Genomic DNA, 18,740 nt, shown 5'->3' on the forward strand with positions numbered 1-18,740 from the left:
TAAAATGCATGGTCACTAGCGAATAGCGTAAATACATTTAGGGGTTTGTCCAGTCCACATTTGGGGTGGTTTTGTTATCAAACGTCAGGTGCCTGGCGCAAAAAGGTGGCTCTTATGTTTCTTAATCAGTCATGGGTGTGTTTTGGGGTTAACATCCTTTAAACCAATGAGGAGGACATCTGTCATTCCCTTTAACAGCAAGCAGGGCAACATCAAACAGCGCATCAGTATTTTGATAGTCAGCGGTGTATTTGAAGGAATCTGCTTGTACACAAGACCGTATGGAACAGGTATTCCACTAAGCCATTCTTTACTAAAACCTAGCAGAGTATAGGCTACACACATCTGCACCTTTCTATTAATTGAACTATAGGCAAAGTGAAACTAACTTCACCGTGGTGTCATAGTCAACGACAAAACAGTTAATTACTTATATATACACAGTTAATTACTTTTACTATTGACTGACAATGGGTTACCAGCAAAAACTTGAAAAAAGCTTCCCCCTATAATGTTCGAATGACTGAATAAATAACCTAAGGACATTTATTCTGCAGAGGAATTGCTGCTTACATTTCGTGACAGTGCGTCTTCAGTTGTGTTTCATATGCGCCTTTCGCTATAGACCAGACTTTTCTTGGTCAGTGGCGTAATGATTTTTAGATGTAAGATAGCGATTTTTAGATCATGTGCCAGACCACACCTTATGTCGGTAATTTCCACACCCCTGGGCGCATTATTTAATAAAAGTGAAGTGTAAGATAGGAAAAAACATTGCGTCAGAATAATAATACGCTTTGCACCAGGTTTTGCATCGCGAAAATAGGGCCCTTTATCTCACTCTCTTTGAAAATAATGGGTATAGACTGAAATTGTATGAGAACTGATCTGAAATCAAGTAGAACACAAGTTTCTTCATTGATGTTATGAAATGAAATTTGATATGGAATATGATGAATGACATGAATACATATCAAAATATCCAACTCAGTTTACCTTGATGCCTATTTTCTGTGTCATTTTCTTGTCCTATTGCTATAAACGTTTTATGGTCAATTGGTGTAACCAGTATTTTGTCTAAAAGACTAATAATGTACAAAAAAGTTAATATGGATAATGATTTAAAACTCTACCTCACTGTAATAATGGTTGTTTAACCCATTTTTACTCAAATGGTCAAAGAATAGACATAAAACAAGATGTTTATAGCATATGGTCTTGCTCAGTACAATGAAAAACCCATATAATTTAAATTTAGAAATAAATATAATAAAACATATTCTCATAGGATATTACAAAATAAACTAATAATTTGAGACATGAGAGCAATGAGAGCAATTGCATGAAATACAAAGTATAAACTTTAGCAAATCTCAGGCATGTTTTGTTTTAAAGGTTTAAACATATTTTTAATTTTCTCATCTTACCAACCCTTATATGTCACTGACCCATGTACATGTAGTACTTTCAGAACCCTGAGATATCCCTGCTCTAATTGAGGGTAATTTATAATAAGATAGTTTCCCTGAGGGTTGTTTCTGGTTAGTTGGTTGGACTTGGTTCTCTGTGTTGCACAGCAGTGACTTTAAGACTATCTGGATCTGAGCGGTGGTTTCCCACTGAAGACTCTGAGTTCTGCCAGATCATTAATAAAATAACATCAAAATGGCGGGAAAGGAGGGAAGAAAACAGTGGAACCCATGGTAACCACCCCCATCAGTTGTCATGGCAACCCAGTGCCTTGCTGCGCTGGTTGCAGCACCGTGGAGTGAGCGAGGGATGGTGGGAGGGCACAGGGAGGAAGAGTCCAGTCTGACCTCTGTTGGTCACAGCTGAGTAACACAGGCAATCTCCTGTTTCCATGGCAACACAGGGCAAAAAAAAAACAGTGCATGAGAGGCCTTGTCATGCAAGAGGCTTGGCAATGGTGTGACAGCCTGACGGTGTGTTTGTGGTGTCTTGGGCTGGGGAGTGTGTGTGTGTGTATGTTTGTGTGAGTGAGAGAAAGAGGGAGAGAGAAAAATCTCACCAGTACACAGTCGTAGATGGGTAGCTCTTTGTCCCTGTGGTTGAGACAGTGCAGCACTGCATCATGAATGGAGGGGAACAGGTGACTCTTAGGGATGGAGGCAGTGAAGAAGCCCCCCCGCTCCAGCTGTTGGACAACACACACTACAACACAACACACACACACACACACACACACACACACACCATTATTCATCTTTTTCGTTTCACTTTCTCTCTCACTTGTTTTAAATACCTAGACATACAGCACATAAACATACCATTATTTACCCCTAACCCTCTCCCGTCCCAAACACAAACACACACACCAGTATAACACACACACGCTCACACACCTGTGCCATTATTCACAATTACGGAGAGCTGTGATTACTCTTTATCTCTGTCTCTGTCAGACACTTTCTCGCTCTCTCTCTCTCACACACACACACACACACACACATACACCATGATTCACCTGTAGTCAGAGAGCTGTGTTAAGACTCTCTCTTTGTCCTTCTCTTTCTCACAGACACAAACACAGATTTGTATACACATACACTGAAACACACACACACACATAACCACACCATTACTCACCTTTACACTGAGCTTTGAGGAAAATGTCAGTCTCCTTCACACAAACACATACTGTATACACACACACACCATTATACACCTTTTCTCTGAACTGTAATGATACTTTCCTCTCTCAAGGGTGTGTGTGTGTGTATGTGTGAGAGAGAGAGTTGTATCTAGCCTGTCCTGTGGGTGATGGATGTGATAGATAAAGGCCTAAGGGGTTGGACACAGCACTCACCTTGACAGCCTGCCAGGTACACAGTCACGTCCACCTCACCAAAGTCCCGGCATATCTGAGAAAGAGAGAGGGATAGAGAGAACGAGGGAAGAGAGAAAGATGGGGAATGGGAGAAAGAGAGAATGGAAGCAGTATTTGACACAGGAGATGGGAGGATATAAGGTTGGAAAGGGAGACAAAAAGAGGCCATCAGCAAAAAAACGTCCCCAGCAGACCCCTCTGGTCACCTGCTAGTCTCTGTTTCTCTCTCTCTCTCCTCCCTTTCCTCCCCCCCATTGGCAGAAGGAGAAAAACACCCTGCGCTGGATTTAGCCTGCCGCTTTGTGCGGAGACACACAGACGTTTTTGTTCCCGCTGAGTGCAAGTCGGCCACCAGATAAGGAGAAATCAGAGTGTTGCGTAATGGCGGAAAAACAAGATTAAAAAGCCAGCGCTGTTTTGAAAACAAATGCGTGGTGGCCTGGCTGTGAAGGACAGTGTCCTCCATGGTCAACCTACTACTCACCGACCGCTCAGGCTACACATACTGCTGACGTGGCGGGAAAAGTGAGTCAACCTCTGGCCCTATTCTCTGCCATGCTTCTCTGAGTCGCTATCCATCAGCATCAGATGTAGTGTCCCCCAGTCTTTGGTCTGCCCACACATACTAACCTCCTGTCCTTACTTCCTTTACCCCCCCTTGCTTCCTTGCTTCCTTCCTTCCTTTCCTTTCCCTGACACTTCATAATAGTCCCATAGAGAACCCTCAGGATGAAAATGAGAATCTTGCAACTTAAGTGGATACTTTCTTTATATCTATCTTTCACTTTCTTTCTTTCTTTTTATCTTTCACTTTCTTTCTTCCTTTCTTTCTTTCTTTCTTTCTGACTTTCATTCTGACTTTCTGCTATGTTAATTTGGTTGATTAATGCTCACATTTTTCAGGGTCTTGAGTGTGACTGTGTCGGCGAAGCCCACAGTGGACAGGTCCAGGATGATGGAGTGCTTGCCGCTGCCGCTGGACACCTCCGTGCTCCGCACCTCCTCCCATATCGGGTCATCGGTCCGCTCGTCTCCCACGTCACACGTGTGCGCCTCTGGCTCCTGCTCGAAGCCCTTGTTGATGCAGCCGTTGGCGACGCTGCCGTTAGCGCTGTGCGGTGCCACGCCGTTGCCGCAGTGCGAGTCCCTCCGCAGGTCGCCGTTAGAGCCGCGCCAGTGGACCGAGTCCGTCTCCTTGTGGACGGGATGCGCCGTTCCGTTGGCTGCGACACTGACCATTCCGTTCTGTAACACAGTAACGAGGCTGCTTAGCAACGGACAGAGCAGCAGGGTAACAGGTATCATTTTTTAGGTTAGCTGAACTGATAGACCTTTGATGTTACACAACATATCACGTTGCCGTGTGCAATAAGTCGACACTACCTCTGTCCCACATGAGCATGCACACACACACACACACACACACACACACACACATACACACACACAAACACACACTCCCCTTGGTAACTTGGCAACATGATTCAATCCCAGTGCTCTTGCATCAGGAGTGTGTTTAAGTGTGAATGCAAACATGAGCTAAACGCCTCCACACAACCCCCTTGGCCTCGACCACATTATCTGTGCGAGGAGGTCTCTCCCTGTAAGTAAGAAGGTCTGCCCACAGAGGCCATTGATGGACTGCTTCTCTCACCTTCCCAGCGTAATTGCTGAGTATAGGAAATCGTAATGTGGGGCTTGGCCCATCGATGAGCTACATAGCAGCGCCCCTGGCCTGCTTCAGCGGCTGCCGATAGATAGAGTAGACTGCACGTGAGGTCAATCACGTGCTCACGCCAACATTATTTCCGGCTCAGAGAGAGAGAGGCATCGTGAGCTTGTGTGGATCGCTGTCACTGGCTGATATTACAGTGGTGTATAATGACAAATGGCCAAAAAGAATAGTATAGAGAAATTCTGGTCTGCATATTAGGATGTGTGTGTGTGTGTGTGTGTGTGCATGTGTCTTTTCTGCATGCTTCAGCACCACGCACCTCTTTTGTTTTCTGTTTCTGGGCTCTCTTCTCCTCTTTGGCTTGTAAACGCTTCTGCTTTGCGGCCTGTTTCTTCTTCTGTTTCAGCAGCTTATTGATATTGATCCCACTCTGAGAGCGATGGAGGGAAGAGGAATGAAGAGAGAGCAGAGACGGAGAGAGAAAGGAGGGAGGAAGAGCGAAAGAGGGTAGAAGAGAAAGAGAGGAGAGAGAAAACAAGAGAGGGAAAGGGAAGGAGGGAGAGAGAGAGACAGAGAGGGGCAGAGATATAATACATGTGGATTCATATTGGTTACTGGCTGAGTGCTACACATTATGAGCTATGTGGCGTGAGCGGGGGGGGGGGGGGGTGGGCACCTTGTCCTCCAGGGCCTCTCTGTACAGCTCAGCGTTGGCAAAATACACAGTGGCAGAGGAGCGGAAGATAGTGACGCCCGGGATCTCCTTGGCCTACATACACACGCACATAACCACAACTAACATTAATACACACACACACACACACACACACACACACACACACACACACACACACACACACACACACACACACACACACACACACACACACACACACACACACACACACACACACACACACACACGGCCAAGACAGAAAGACAAGCACATATGTGTGCAGGAATGAAAGTGTGTTTGGAAGGCTCTAACCTCCTCATAGGTCTCTGTGTCCAGGTAGAGTTCTGTCCCTGGTACCCAGCCAAGCAGGTAATACTTTGGACTGGAAGAGAGAGAGAGGGAGTGAGAGAGAGAGAGAGAGAGAGAGAGAGGGCGGGGGAACGACAGATTTAGACACAGAGATGGAGAGGGAGGAAGACTCAGTCATCTGAGAGCGCTTTACATATGATCACATAATGATGAAGGGAGTCAGGAGTCAGACATTCTTTCTCTCTCACACACACACCTACACACACGTACATCTCTCTGACAGACACACACACACACACACACACACACACACACACACACACACACACACACACAAAGCCACTCACAGCTGTGTTCTGAAGATGACAGTGAGGAGGCTGAATGCGACGGAGGCAGCCAGACCCAGGTCCAGATTGAGCAGAATTGTGCAGGTGCACGTTACCACCCATATCAGCTACAGCACGTACACACACACACACACACACACGCACACAAAGACACACACACAAAGCATACACATAAGCGATGGAAAGGCAAGCTAGTGTACGAGAAAGCACACACTAATATAGAATAACATATTCCTGCCGCTATCAATAAGGTGCAAAGTGGCAGATCGAAGAGGCATACTGTTTCTGATAGTAGAGATCACAGTGCATGGTACAATCTGTTTTTTCTGGTCAGGGTGGTGGAGCTAGAAGGATGTTTTGATTTGATAACATGCAGGATAGAAAACTGAATGAACTGTCCTCACCAGATCTACTTTGTTACTCTTCCACAGTGCAGGGATGTCCATGTACTGTTTGAACATGCCCTTCAGGTTCACGAACACAATGGTGGCGAGCACAGTCTGTAGCAAAGACATACACAGACAGACAGACAGACGTGAAAAAGTGTGGGCAAATCTGCTGACGGTCAGGGCTACTGGGGTGAGGTGGAAGAGCGAACGGGTAGACCGCACCTTGGGCAGTTCCTCAAACAGCGAACCCAGCTTCAGCACTGTGACTAGCACAATTAGCGCAGAAACGACCCCAGCCACCTGAAAAACACATAACCATTAAGTGTGTGTGTGTGAGAGAGAAAAAGTATGTACTGTATGTGCTTAATATGTATGTATCAGCATACAGTATACTGTAACTCCGTCTTCCTTTTGATAATCACTTCTATATAACATGATCCATTTCTAGCTTTCCATGTACTATATGACTCATTTTCACTTTAACAATAAACATCCATTACATGTGTAATTGTTTGTGAATGTGTGTATGTGTGTGTGTGTGTGTGTGTGTGTGTGTGTGTGTGTGTGTTTCACCTGTGTCTTTCCTCCCGTGCTCTCCTGAATCAGACTGCGAGACATAGAGGAGGTGACGGAGTAGCACTGGAAGAAGCTACCCACCGTATTACTGAGACCCAACGCTACCAGCTCCTGCAAAATATAAAGGAATCAATATGTGTGTGTGTGTGTGTGCATATGTGTGTGTGTGTGTGTGTGTGTGTGTGTGTGTTGCATTGACATATTGCTCAAAAGGTCTGTTAAAGCAAACCGTGGAAAAGGCAATGGTAATACCTGGTTGCTGTCTACTTTATAGCCGTGTTTAAGGCTAAAAGTCTTGCCCAAGGAGATGTTGATGGCATAGCCCACCACTGCTATGGCGAAGGCCTCACCGACCATGGAGGGGAACAGGCTGAAGTCAGGCACACGCGGGGGCACCAGGCTGGGTGGGAGGACACAAAGAGGTGGTTGGTTAATAGATGACACCACTGAAAGTGTGAAGCTTGCTAATTCTGATGATCAGGAAAAAAAATTATGAATTAAAGGGACACCAGGCAAGCCTGATGCTTTTTCTCTACGAAGCTCCCCCTAGCGTCTGTACGTGTCGATACGTGTGCGAGCCCTCGCTCGGTCTGAAGCTTTTTTCCTTTTCTTTGCATCTTCCGTCAAGGGTTTTCACTGCTTCTTCGCCGGCTCTGCCATTGTACACACGTTTGCAACAATCGCTAGCGTTTCGTTAGCCTGCCTCTGTGCTGGGGATCCTGCTTCTCGCGATGTCTGAAACTTTGTGTTCACATTCCAGTGTAAGATTCCGGATTTAAATGTGGCTCTGACTGAAAGGTCAGATGCAAGTGTGTATAATAGTAGATGCAAGTGAGTTACAACAAGGCAGAAGGCTCACAACCAACTGATCTATGCCTTTTAAAGTAGCTCATAAAAAAAATAAAATCATGAACTGCTTACATGAAAAGGGGAAATTCAAAATGTAGTCTAAGAATCCATTTTCACTCCCACATGCTGGTGATTGCGCTATGTGTGTCATTAGCCTTCCTACTAGTGCTGTGAGCCTACCGCTTATTACAACAGGTTGAGAAATATCATGCACTTTTACTTCTCTTGACTCTCTGGGTGTTGTTGTTTTTTTCTCTCAAAATGCTGTATAGCAACCCTGCAGAATAATCCTTGACGGTATAAAATTACTGACATGTTCAGACATTGAGGCAAAACAAAACATCTTTTAATGGTAGATGAATCAAGGAGAAAGAGCGTTATTGATGCCAAAGTGAGAGTTGGAGACGCCTGAATCAGCTAGAACCTGGACCACGGGACTCCTTTGTCTCCTGTACTACAAGACAACGGCTATCTCTCAATGTCACCATGCCTGGGAAGTTTAGCAACAATTTTGCAATGTATCCTATGACCATCGTAGGTTTATTTGGCTTCAGATAGCATACATTTAACAGATCACTGTGTACTTCCTGCTGACTAACATGTATAACAAGTTAGGACATCAACTTCCCTCTGCAAAACAAACTGAATCACCAATGCCCGTCAACGGCACTTCTAATGTGAAACAAGTATTAACAGAAGCGTTATGACAATATGCTTCCCCTTAAATTCCCCAAGCTCACAGAGGCACTCACAGGTTGTTTCCAAAGTTAAAGTTGTTATAGTTAAACACACAACTGTTCCTTTACTGGTGTAAGAGAGGCTAGGCCCAATCTGACCAGGAAACCCTCCTCAAGGATGCAAATAACTTTTTTATCAAAGGAGTCATAACATAACCACAAAGAGATCTTTTATGGAGACCCACTGGAAAAAGAACCCAGTTTGAGGTGCTAGACACTATGTTTCCACATATGGATGAGATTGGCAGATACAGCTGCAGGGGAGCTTATCCCAAGTGGTGTTGTGCCCATGGAAGATGGTCAGACTTTAATTAAGTATTAGTAATGAATTATTAGTTTATTTATTATTTATTATTTATGTATTATTTATTTATTATAGTTTATAGTAGTTAATTATAAGTATCAAAGTAATCCCCCCTAAAGTCTTGACAAAATATGACAAATGATAAGTGCATCAGTGTTGTTTTTTTCTACCCCATCACTCTTAATTGTGCCCTGCCCTCCCAGAATTTTGGTCTGCACACCGCCCTGATCTCTGCTGACGCCAGTGGCTTCTCCATCAAAGCGGCAGTGCAGTTGGAGCACAGCCAGACATGGGGGCCTGCCTCTAGTCTGGCCTCAGGACGGGCCTCTCCTGTCCCTGCCTCCTGTTATGTCTTTGACACATATTATAAAGCTTCAAGGCCAGGACATGGATACAAAATTACTTCTGTTCATATGACCTTTTGGCATGCACTTGCGCACGTACCCATGAGCCTACACACACAGACACACACACACACACACACATACATATTACATACACATACACACACATGGCGTGGGAATGTGTGCGACTCACCCACTTGGAATCTCCCCAACCACATGAACATTATATATCTCATTGAGATTCCCATAATATGAGATCACTGTTGCTCCTATTATCTGCGAACAAAAAAGAATCTCTATTAGGTTTTTATTTTTTTCATTGCCTGGTTCAACATCATGTTAGGGAAGATGACATTGACTGATGCTGCATGATGTTTAAGGTTTAGTACGTGTTAAAATGTTTACACAGGTGGGTATGCAACCTAATTTTGAGCAAGACTGCCCTCTCCTGGCCTTCAATGACAATTGCATATGCACACGTCTAAAGGAAATGTACATAGCATAGGGCAAACGTATCTAAGAATGAAGGTACATGATCCAAGAATCATCATATGAGTGCATAGAAACAACAAATAAACCATGTAACAAAGACAACTAGGTGTTAGAAGGTATCCCACTCACCACTATTAGCTCAATAGGAATGGGCAGCGGTAGCTTTTTGCTGTAGTAGGAGTTTAACTCTTTGACGATAATCAGGACAGCCAGGGCCACCAGACTGACCACCAGAGTGGGGATGTTAGTGCTAGGCAGCCGATGGCAGAGGTCTATCAGTATCTGCAACGGGGGAAGGTTGCAATGTTCTTTACACCCATCAGGGGGTGGCATGACATCTTAATTGACATGTAATAGAAACAGGACTTATTCTGCCAGTGTCTCAGAGTGAAGATAAGTGTGTATGTGTGTGTGTTTGAGAGCAAGACAGAGAGACAGACAGAGAGAGAGAGAGAGAGAGAGAGAGAGAGAGAGAGAGAGAGAGAGAGAGAGAGAGAGAGAGAGAGAGAGAGAGAGAGAACCTGTACGAATAAAACTCACATAAATTTGCGACAGCGGCCCAGCAAAGCGCTCAGGGCTGATCCCAAATAGATACTTCAGCTGAGAGATGACCACATGTGTGGCCGCTCCTGTGGTGTAGCCTCTGACCAGCGGCTCTGACAGATACGTCACCACAAAGCCAAATTTCACCAACCCCAGCACCACCTAAACAATGAGAAGGAGAGAGGGAGGGAGAAAGAGAGAGAATGACAGAGAAAGGAAGAGAAGTAGTGAAAATTAATAACAAATGCTATAGAAACTCTAGTTCAACGGTTCTTCAAAAAGTTCTCAATCAAAACGCTCTGTTCAGTGAGAGCTGGACACAGACCTGGAAGAGTCCACAGCATAAGGTGAGAGCAGTGGCTATCTGGACCCGGTACGCATCCCTGGCTGCTACATCCACCTCTACCACAGAGGACCCGTTACTCGTTATGTTAGGGATGAAGTTAGCATCTGGTGCTAACCGCTCAACCACACTGCCAATCATGATGCTGATGACAGCAAATGTACCTTCACAAAGCACATACATGTATGACATTACAAATACACAGGCATATGCATGAGAGCATTAGAGAGACAGAAGTGAGAGAGACAGAAGTTTACATTTAACACAGAAAATTACATTATTGTCTCAAAACTAACCTACTAGTTCAGTAAGCCGATAGTTGTACCCTAACAAAAACTTTAGGAAGTTTAGGATAGACACATAAACAATACAATTATGAAATAACATTGATACATTTTCAGAGATGATCAAGATATAAAAAAAACAGGATAGGCTTTCCAATAGAGATGGGTTTTGAGGAGGACACTGACTTGGCTAACCTGACCTCCTCAGGCAGATTATTCCCCAGCCTCAGTAGTGGCACCAGAACTAGGCCTACTCACCTACAGAGATGTGTCTGGAGGTGCCGAAGATGAAGTAGACGAGTACAGGGTAGAAGGACGTGTATAGCCCATAGACTGGTGGCAGTGAGGCCAGCAGAGCATACGCCATCCCTGCAAACACATCAGACACAGCATGCCTTCAGGGTCACTCACTATACAGCATATAGAGCTCCAACAGAGGGGGAAATGGCATAAAATAATCGGTCAATATATTTTTTTTTATCTAAAACATTTATGTCCTAAATTTTAATGTTTGATAAAAACAAATTCTGTTTGTTACTGGACACTGACTGAGAAGTACAGACACTAGCATTAGACACCTTAACTAACTAACAAGGCTCCTCCTTGCCCTTATGGATTCACTGAACATAGAGGCAGAGTGTTGTGGTGCTGGAAGGACTTCCTGATGGTTTCAAGGAGCATAGAGGCAGTGTGTTTTGGTGCTGGAAGGGCTTCCTTGCGGTTTCAGTAACTGGCGAAGTTGTGGGTGCTGGGAAGGAGAGTTCACCTTGCGGCAGATGCATGATTCCCACGCTGACGCCGGAGATGAGGTCCCCCAGGCCATTCTCACGGATTTTGTAGCGGGGTAGCCAGGACAGGACGGGGAGCCAGGAGAAGAGCCAGACCTTTAGCCTGGGCAGAGAACACCTGAGGCGAAACAGCAGAGAGGAAAGGAGAGGACAGTAAAGGAGAGGATAGGAGAAGAGTGTGTGTGTGTGTGTGTGTGTGCGCGTTTGGGTGGGGTGGGGGGGTGTGATATCACTAAAATGAATAAAGAATGCACATGTTCAGTGGAGTTGCGTAAGAGTATGTGCGTATGTGGATGTGGTTCTGTTATTTTTTTCAGTGAACATGACTAAAATGTCCTGATCCCACAGAAAAGCGAACTTTAGACTGTGAGCAGGGGCTCAAATTTAAAAAAAGGGCACATGAAGCAAAATTTTCAGAAAACGTGTTAACTTTATTTAAAACTTAATTTTGATTATAACCCAATAGAGAATACATAGGCTACATGCAAATTATATCAAAGAAGAATGGGTGTAAATATCAGACAGAGCTGTAACACATTTTTCTCATTTCTCTCCTTGGTTCTGAAAATTCAATAGGAGTGCATGTACTGTAGACCTACTGTAGCCAGGGCACAGACAGATAGGTCTTTTCAGTTTTCATTAGGCTATTGTCTACACAGAGATCATAGGCTATAAGGCTACATCTTATTGATTAAATTCAAAGCTAATTTTAATAGCCTAGAAATCTAGACGCACCCTAGCGGCAGCAAATATGTTATTGCCTAGTCTGGCTTGTCAGACTATAATTGTAATGTTTATCACAGTGAACTACCACCATTAGCAAGCTGGTGTCTTGCAGATTCACGTGCTGGTGCGTGTGGCCACTGAGTGAAATGACGCGTAATGTAGCCTACTGTAAACAGAGAACGACGTGTGGAGTTGGGTTAGAGTTAGTTACAACTACAGTAGCCTATGTCGTCGGCTTACGACGATTTAGAAAAGGTTTGCCTACTCTGTTTTATGAACTAGGTCTACTAACCTAACCTACATAGTAACCTAAACAGAATATGTTATGAACGTTCAGCCTTAGATTTTCGAAGCTGCCAGGTTATTGAAATGGATGGACCATGACATGGTTAAAACGGGTTTGATAGCCTACTTCATTAAACATGAAACAACTTTAAACATTTTATTCTCTATCTCTAAGCTGAATACTATTGCATGTTCAGATAGGCTAACTGCCAAGTGACCTTACCGTGCTCCCAAACGTCTCCTGCAGCACTGTGCCTGCGTGCACCTTCTGAGAGTTCACTAAATGTATGACGTCACGGATTGGTGGCCGCAAGGCATTTCAATTAACACAGACATTTTTTTTTTGTAAATTTCTAATTTCACAAACTATTAATGAGACATTTTAGCGAATATTCACGTTGGAACTAGCGGAAGTATTACACATTTTAAAAAGTAAAAAACGGGTCTTGTCAAAAGGGCACTTGGACATCAAAGCGGCAAAAGGGCAGGTGCTAGAGCCCCATGTAGCCCCCCTTCTCTGCACGTGCCTGACTGTGTGAGGCTCAAATTAACGCATACCTACACCTGCACATATTTTAGACACTGGAAAGAATCTGGAAAGAATCCCCCCCAAAAAAACTAGACTCTTTCACCAGCCATTATAGGCTAGATATATAAAATGATTAAAATGTGCTACTGTCTAACTTGATCTAACTATACTGTGTAGCCTACATAATCTGATTTTAATATGTACAGATATGTATGCTATATTTAACATTTAACATTTATTTTCTATTTGGTCTGTTATGAAATCATGCATTGACCCATTTAAACACAGCTCAGTTTTAAGAAACTTAAATACATGCATGCTTAGCATTTTGTGAAAAGAAATCATTAAGGCTACATTGAACCGTGAGCTGCCTGTATATTCTCTGATTCTGATATTTACAGATATCTAGGCAATGTAAGCACAGCTCAGTTTTAAGAAATGCTTAAAGCCGAAAGACCATGTTGAATTTTGCTACAATTTATTTCAAAACCGGATTACTCTGGAACAGCTAACTATACACGGAAATGCATTACACCTTTGTGTTCGGTAAGGTCTGCTGTTTATTCTGATATATGGTTTGTCATGTGTTGCGTGAATATTGTAGGCCTACCAGATTCCACCGAGACGAATGGATGTGGAAATGTGCGCAGAGAATAATTGTTAAATCGCTTGAAGTTATTTTTCTCGCGAACTGTTTATCACAGCAAATAGTGGCTAGCTAGCACCGTTTAATGTAAAAGGCTCTTTCATGTGACACATGTGTGATGAGTAGCCTACTTCTCGAGGAGTTCAACAGAGAAGAATGGGTGAATGTGGACGCACTTCATATGCCTTGTGGTGAAGTGAAGCTGAAGCGCGGAGACTGCGGCTCACTGGTATTATAGTAACTTTATTATGTAACTTCAAATCAGCGCGATTTACCCTTATAGGCTACTGCACATTACACGATCTGTAGCCTACGAGATGATCCGCAGCACTGAAGTGAGAAATTATTTAACTCTTTGTGTAGCGCATGTGAGCGCTCCCCCCCCCCCCCCCCCATTTCGACCTGAATATTGGTGGGGACATTTCAGTCGTAATTTGACATTGGTGTGGACACCTCCTTCGGTCCCCACGCAAATCTTCGCCCCTGAGTGTCCCCTTAGAGAGACTCTTGAAGTCTGATCTACATAACAACTAGTGACATTAGCACAGAAGGCACTTTGCACGGGTCACTACAGTAGATCACTGGTGTGAGTGGGATGTCTTACCGAGCTGATTCACGCAGTCGCTCCTTCAGAGAGGGCCCTCGACATGTCCGCTTTCGGGCCACCTCGTCCAGGCTGAGCTCGTCCAATATGCCCCTGTCCACACTGAAATCCCCAGTCTTAGGCTCATGCACCCCCATTCTCATCTGTCTCCCTTAGCCTCAAACAATGCACCAGATCCAAAAGTTTAGGCGTGGAATAGTTGGATCCAGCTAACAGCTGGAGACACTCAAATAGAGAAAAAAAAAGTGAGATTTGATTTTTGAGTCCAACAAACCAGGCAGAGAGAGACTTATCAAAACGGGCTTCAAAAGCAGACAAAGGTTTATCACAGCTCTTTACGATGTGGCAAATTAATCTAGTTTGTTGCCAACAATGTCTGCTGTGGTTCTGACAGAGGGAGAATGACAGAATGGGAGAACAGCATGCACTGTCACCTGTCTTTATCAAAGAGACCCCACCACGCCTTCTGCAGCGATCACACACCCCCTAAACGATGAGACACACACTTGCACATGGGAGGGAGGTGCGGTGTGCAAGACAGGGCTTCGGGATTATCTTTGGGAAAGCACAGGTGCAAAACAGTGTAAACATTCTACCCTTAAAGCAACACCAAAGAGTTTTTTGTACCTTAAAATGTTTCCAAAATTGCACTTCTGCATTCGTTTGCGGTCCTCTATCGGCTATAACCGCACTATGTAAGTTTTCCAGATCGGGTAGCGGATCTGTAGTTCGATGGAATGAGACATAAGAAACTACAAATTTGACTTGCATGATGTCGCAATACATCGTAGCCTACTTTCATAAAATCATGCAACATATTCTACCTTGTCTATATGGACATCGTTATTTACAAAGCCGTTGGATAAACAAATTGCGTGCGTGCGACAGAGGAAAAGTTCTTTGGTGTTGCTTTAACCTCGCTCTCTGTCCTCCTCCCAGACACACACATACACGCACGCACGCACGCGCACACATACACACACCCACATGGACACACACTCACTTACCCAGTTAAATATGAGCACACAAACACACTCACAAAACATTCATCATGTTTCCACTGTGTACTGTACATTTACGAGTGTCACAGTGTGAATGATTCGTTATGTCTTTATGACTTCCACCCTATTGGGGCTTTGTACTTATAAAAAGAAAAGAAAAAACAGTTTTTTCTACCTGGTCGAGGTTCAAGTTTTCTACCTGGTCGAGGTTTTAAGTGTTTTGAAGACACTGTTCTGATTGCTGGGTGAGGTGCAGACCTTTAATCTTCAAATGGTTTTGTCTTATACAACAATCATAAAATAACAAATAATGTTTAGCCTGTTCCAAAGTTCATATTAACTGAGATGAAAAATGTGATTGCCAGGTAAATCAAAAGTAAAATAAAAAAATCAAGGCCAGGCCAGAGAAGCGAGGTAGATGTTAAGTCAGGTTGCTGACACAGCTTCCTCCCCCGCCAGAGGGGTCAGTCAAAGGCCTGAGGACTATGGTATGGATGTGTGTGTGTGTGTTTGTGTGTAGAGGAGCATGGTGTGTGTGCATAGAATAGAGAACCATAGTGTGTGTGGGTGACAATGTGCAAGGGTGCTCAACAGTGGGGCTAGCTAGTCACTGGATGATTATGTGGAAAAGTACTGGCGTGCGCACCATGTTGGGGTCGGTATTGCTGAGTGGTCTGGGGCATTGGCTGTGCCAAAAGATGAGAAAGAAGTCAGATGGTGTAAGCTCAAGGGGCATTTTTTCCTCACCACTTCCTTACTAGCAGTCTGCCCTTGGGTACACTTGTCTGTCTGCACATCCATCTCTGTTTACTTTATTGCTGTTGATAGAAAGTCACACAAGGTCTCAATGACTCTTCTCCACTTTTATTATGTCACTTCGGAAATTAATAATTCATCTCAATGCTCAGGCCCAGTCTATCTCAAAAAAGGTTGCCATTCATTTACTACAGGCAGATCCATGTCAGACATTACTCAGCAATCACTCCATGCACCAAGATCTTTGGTCATTTACTTAAGACAGCTTTGCATCACTCAGGCAGTGATTGCTTCCCATACTCAATGATCGAGATTTTACCTGATCAGAAGGCATTGGCATTGTCAGACGTCTGTCATCTGGTTGTGGAAAAAAGACAGAGGTGGAGGCAGAAAATATGGAATATTGACGGCTTAAACATGGCAACAAAGGTCCGACAGGACACCAATAGTGTGGGACACACTGTGAATACTTGGGCTACAGAGGTTCACTGACCATCCTGACATTGGCTGCCTGTAGATCCACCAGCTAATAGGACTAATACCTGAAGAACTCAGCTGGACTGGCATTTGACTATCATCATAGTCTCCTAAGAATGCTTGATGTGTATCTGTTGCAGTCTGTCCTGACATGTGCACTTCATTTGGAGGGGGAGTGGCTTTGGGATGTCAGACATGGACTCTGGAGGTGTGCATCTATGGGCCTAATGAAACACTGGCAAAGAAGATGCCCACACACTTAAAAATGCTGGGTTGTTTCAGTAACCCAACTGCTGGGTTATGGAAGAAGCACGGTAGCTTGGGTAGTTTCAACCCAAAGTTGGGTTGTAAACGCTCATTGATTAGTAACCCAACGCCTTGGGTTGGAGAAAACTTGGCTCCTCCTATTTTTCATAAGAAATCTCTGCATATCAACCGCCATTTTGTCAGATGTTCGTCAATGTCCTTGAGACTGCGAGGCAAACACCACTGCTCTGTATCAGGTAAGTTCATTTACGACAGAACATTTTTCTATTTCAAATGGGAAATATTTGTTTGTGGCTCAAATATAATAGGATAACTTTAGACACATTGACATTACTGAATGGTTGTTAGCCTAGCATGAGCTATTAACAGTTGGGTGCTAGCAGCTAATTTAATATCTTCAGGTGACCAGCCAGCCCTAAATAATTTCAAAAGGGACATTGGAGTTATTAATTTCATTTTAATATCGTCAAAATATCTAACGTTTTAGGGTAGCTATAAGAAGCGGGGAAATTGGTTTTCATTTCGCCTAGGCAGCAGAAAGTCAGAGACGTTGATGTGCTGTGAGACAGGTCGGGAATAGGCACACATTAAACTCCGAGTGTGGTAACGTTAACGTTAAACAAAATCAGATATTACAGGCAGTAAAAGCCCCGGTAAGAACCAAACTAGATTTTGTTCAAATCTACACACCCATGGCTACTGAAAAAGTTCAGGTTAATTTAGCAAATGTTATTTTTAAGTATTAAAAATGTTAGAATTTTCGAATGAAATGGTTGGTAATTAGCACGTTTACGATAGCACGTTTACGATATAGACCCTTTGAAGAGAGTTCCATTATCAGCATCATAGTTGGCCCCACAAGACTTCCTTTTTAACATTCCATATGTTATCTTAATGCAGAGGAAGTAGATTGGGGCCCAAATAGAACGTTCAATCATTGTTTTTGTTTTTATTGTTGAAAGGGTCTATAGAATTCCTAGCTACTAGAATTAGCTCAAGGATCTTTCTAGTAGGAAATTGTATCGGTGTTACGTACAGTCTGCCCCTAGTGGAGCGGAGTTTTTTGCATTTCTCTTAAGACGATTGAGTGACACGGTAATCAATACACTTCCTGTATACCTCATTCAAAAGAGGAGTCTTTTCTTCAAGAAAAATCCAAATTCACTTACCTCTGAACATTGTGGTCAATCCTTCGACCGATTATTTGAGCTTTGTGCCGACTTTTTCTGATTTTGACAGAACTAGAGATTTCGGCTTGACGTTCGCGAAGTACCCACACAGTTGTGTACAGCGCCGTTGTAATACAATTTAAACAAACATTTCACACCGTAAACGCTTTTCATGTAGTAAATAATGTTGGTACATTTGTTTGTTGTTAAATTACTTCGTCAAAGAAGAGTTTTGGTGGCTAAATACGTGGTAAGGATCATTTTAAGATTAGCTTAGATTTAGCTCCACCATAACGGCAAGTAGTTTTCATAGGCTACTTACGCGTCCATAAACTGTTAACTGTTAACTCTGTTGCCCATGAAATAATAAATGAGAAGTCCTCAAATCATTGGTAGTGCAGTAGGGAAAAATGTTATGTTACATTCAAAAGTGTATCAAGTGTTTAATCACAATCACAGGAACAGAAACTGCCACTGTACAGTGTCCAGTAGCCGACGCGGCATAACATAAATGGTTCAAAGTGTGGGATGCATCACAACAACTTAGTAGCAACTACATTCATTGTTTTACTGTTAAAAACAAACTGCAAAATGCATTATATTTGGGAACACTCTTTTTAACACCACATATAGCATTAAAACGTGCAATTTCATGAAGGCTTTGTGTCAGAAACACAACATTTGAAGTAGGCTACTTCTGTACTTGAAAGCACCATGGATACAACACTTAGATATTGAAGTGCAATACTACAACAAGACCTGGTAAGACCAGAAAC

General features: G+C 43.4%; 1 protein-coding gene across 1 annotated transcript; it reads right to left on the reverse strand.

Annotated features, from left to right (window-relative positions):
* Nucleotides 1-1,329: 1,329 nt before the first annotated feature.
* Nucleotides 1,330-14,431, reverse strand: slc26a6l2 (solute carrier family 26 member 6, like 2). The gene is made up of 19 exons (XM_076276829.1): nucleotides 14,295-14,431; nucleotides 11,483-11,622; nucleotides 10,975-11,085; nucleotides 10,415-10,596; nucleotides 10,087-10,251; nucleotides 9,676-9,828; nucleotides 9,248-9,330; nucleotides 7,073-7,220; nucleotides 6,818-6,931; nucleotides 6,467-6,544; nucleotides 6,260-6,355; nucleotides 5,856-5,962; nucleotides 5,512-5,581; nucleotides 5,200-5,292; nucleotides 4,828-4,953; nucleotides 3,743-4,093; nucleotides 2,828-2,882; nucleotides 2,030-2,172; nucleotides 1,330-1,853 (listed from the first exon to the last, which is right to left on the reverse strand). Exons 1-19 carry the CDS (start codon nucleotides 14,429-14,431, stop codon nucleotides 1,827-1,829), a joined length of 2,379 nt encoding a protein of 792 aa, XP_076132944.1. The 3' UTR covers nucleotides 1,330-1,826.
* Between the last annotated feature and the right edge of the window lie 4,309 nt (nucleotides 14,432-18,740).

The sequence above is a fragment of the Alosa pseudoharengus genome, unplaced genomic scaffold, assembly GCF_046254945.1.
Source record: "Alosa pseudoharengus isolate Yale_2024_CS ecotype anadromous, Long Island Sound unplaced genomic scaffold, YU_APseudo_1.1 YU_APseudo_1.1_scf_9, whole genome shotgun sequence".
In the NCBI taxonomy this organism is placed as follows: domain Eukaryota; kingdom Metazoa; phylum Chordata; class Actinopteri; order Clupeiformes; family Clupeidae; genus Alosa; species Alosa pseudoharengus.

Coding starts and splice junctions, on each gene's coding strand:
- slc26a6l2 (XM_076276829.1), bottom strand. CDS start 14,431: ATGGGGGTGCATGAGCCTAAGACTGGGGATTTCAGTGTGGACAGGGGC. Junction 6,932..7,072: donor ATAAAGTAGACAGCAACCAG/GTATTACCATTG, acceptor TATATTTTGCAG/GAGCTGGTAGCGTTGGGTCT. Junction 5,963..6,259: donor AGAGTAACAAAGTAGATCTG/GTGAGGACAGTT, acceptor TACGTGCTGTAG/CTGATATGGGTGGTAACGTG.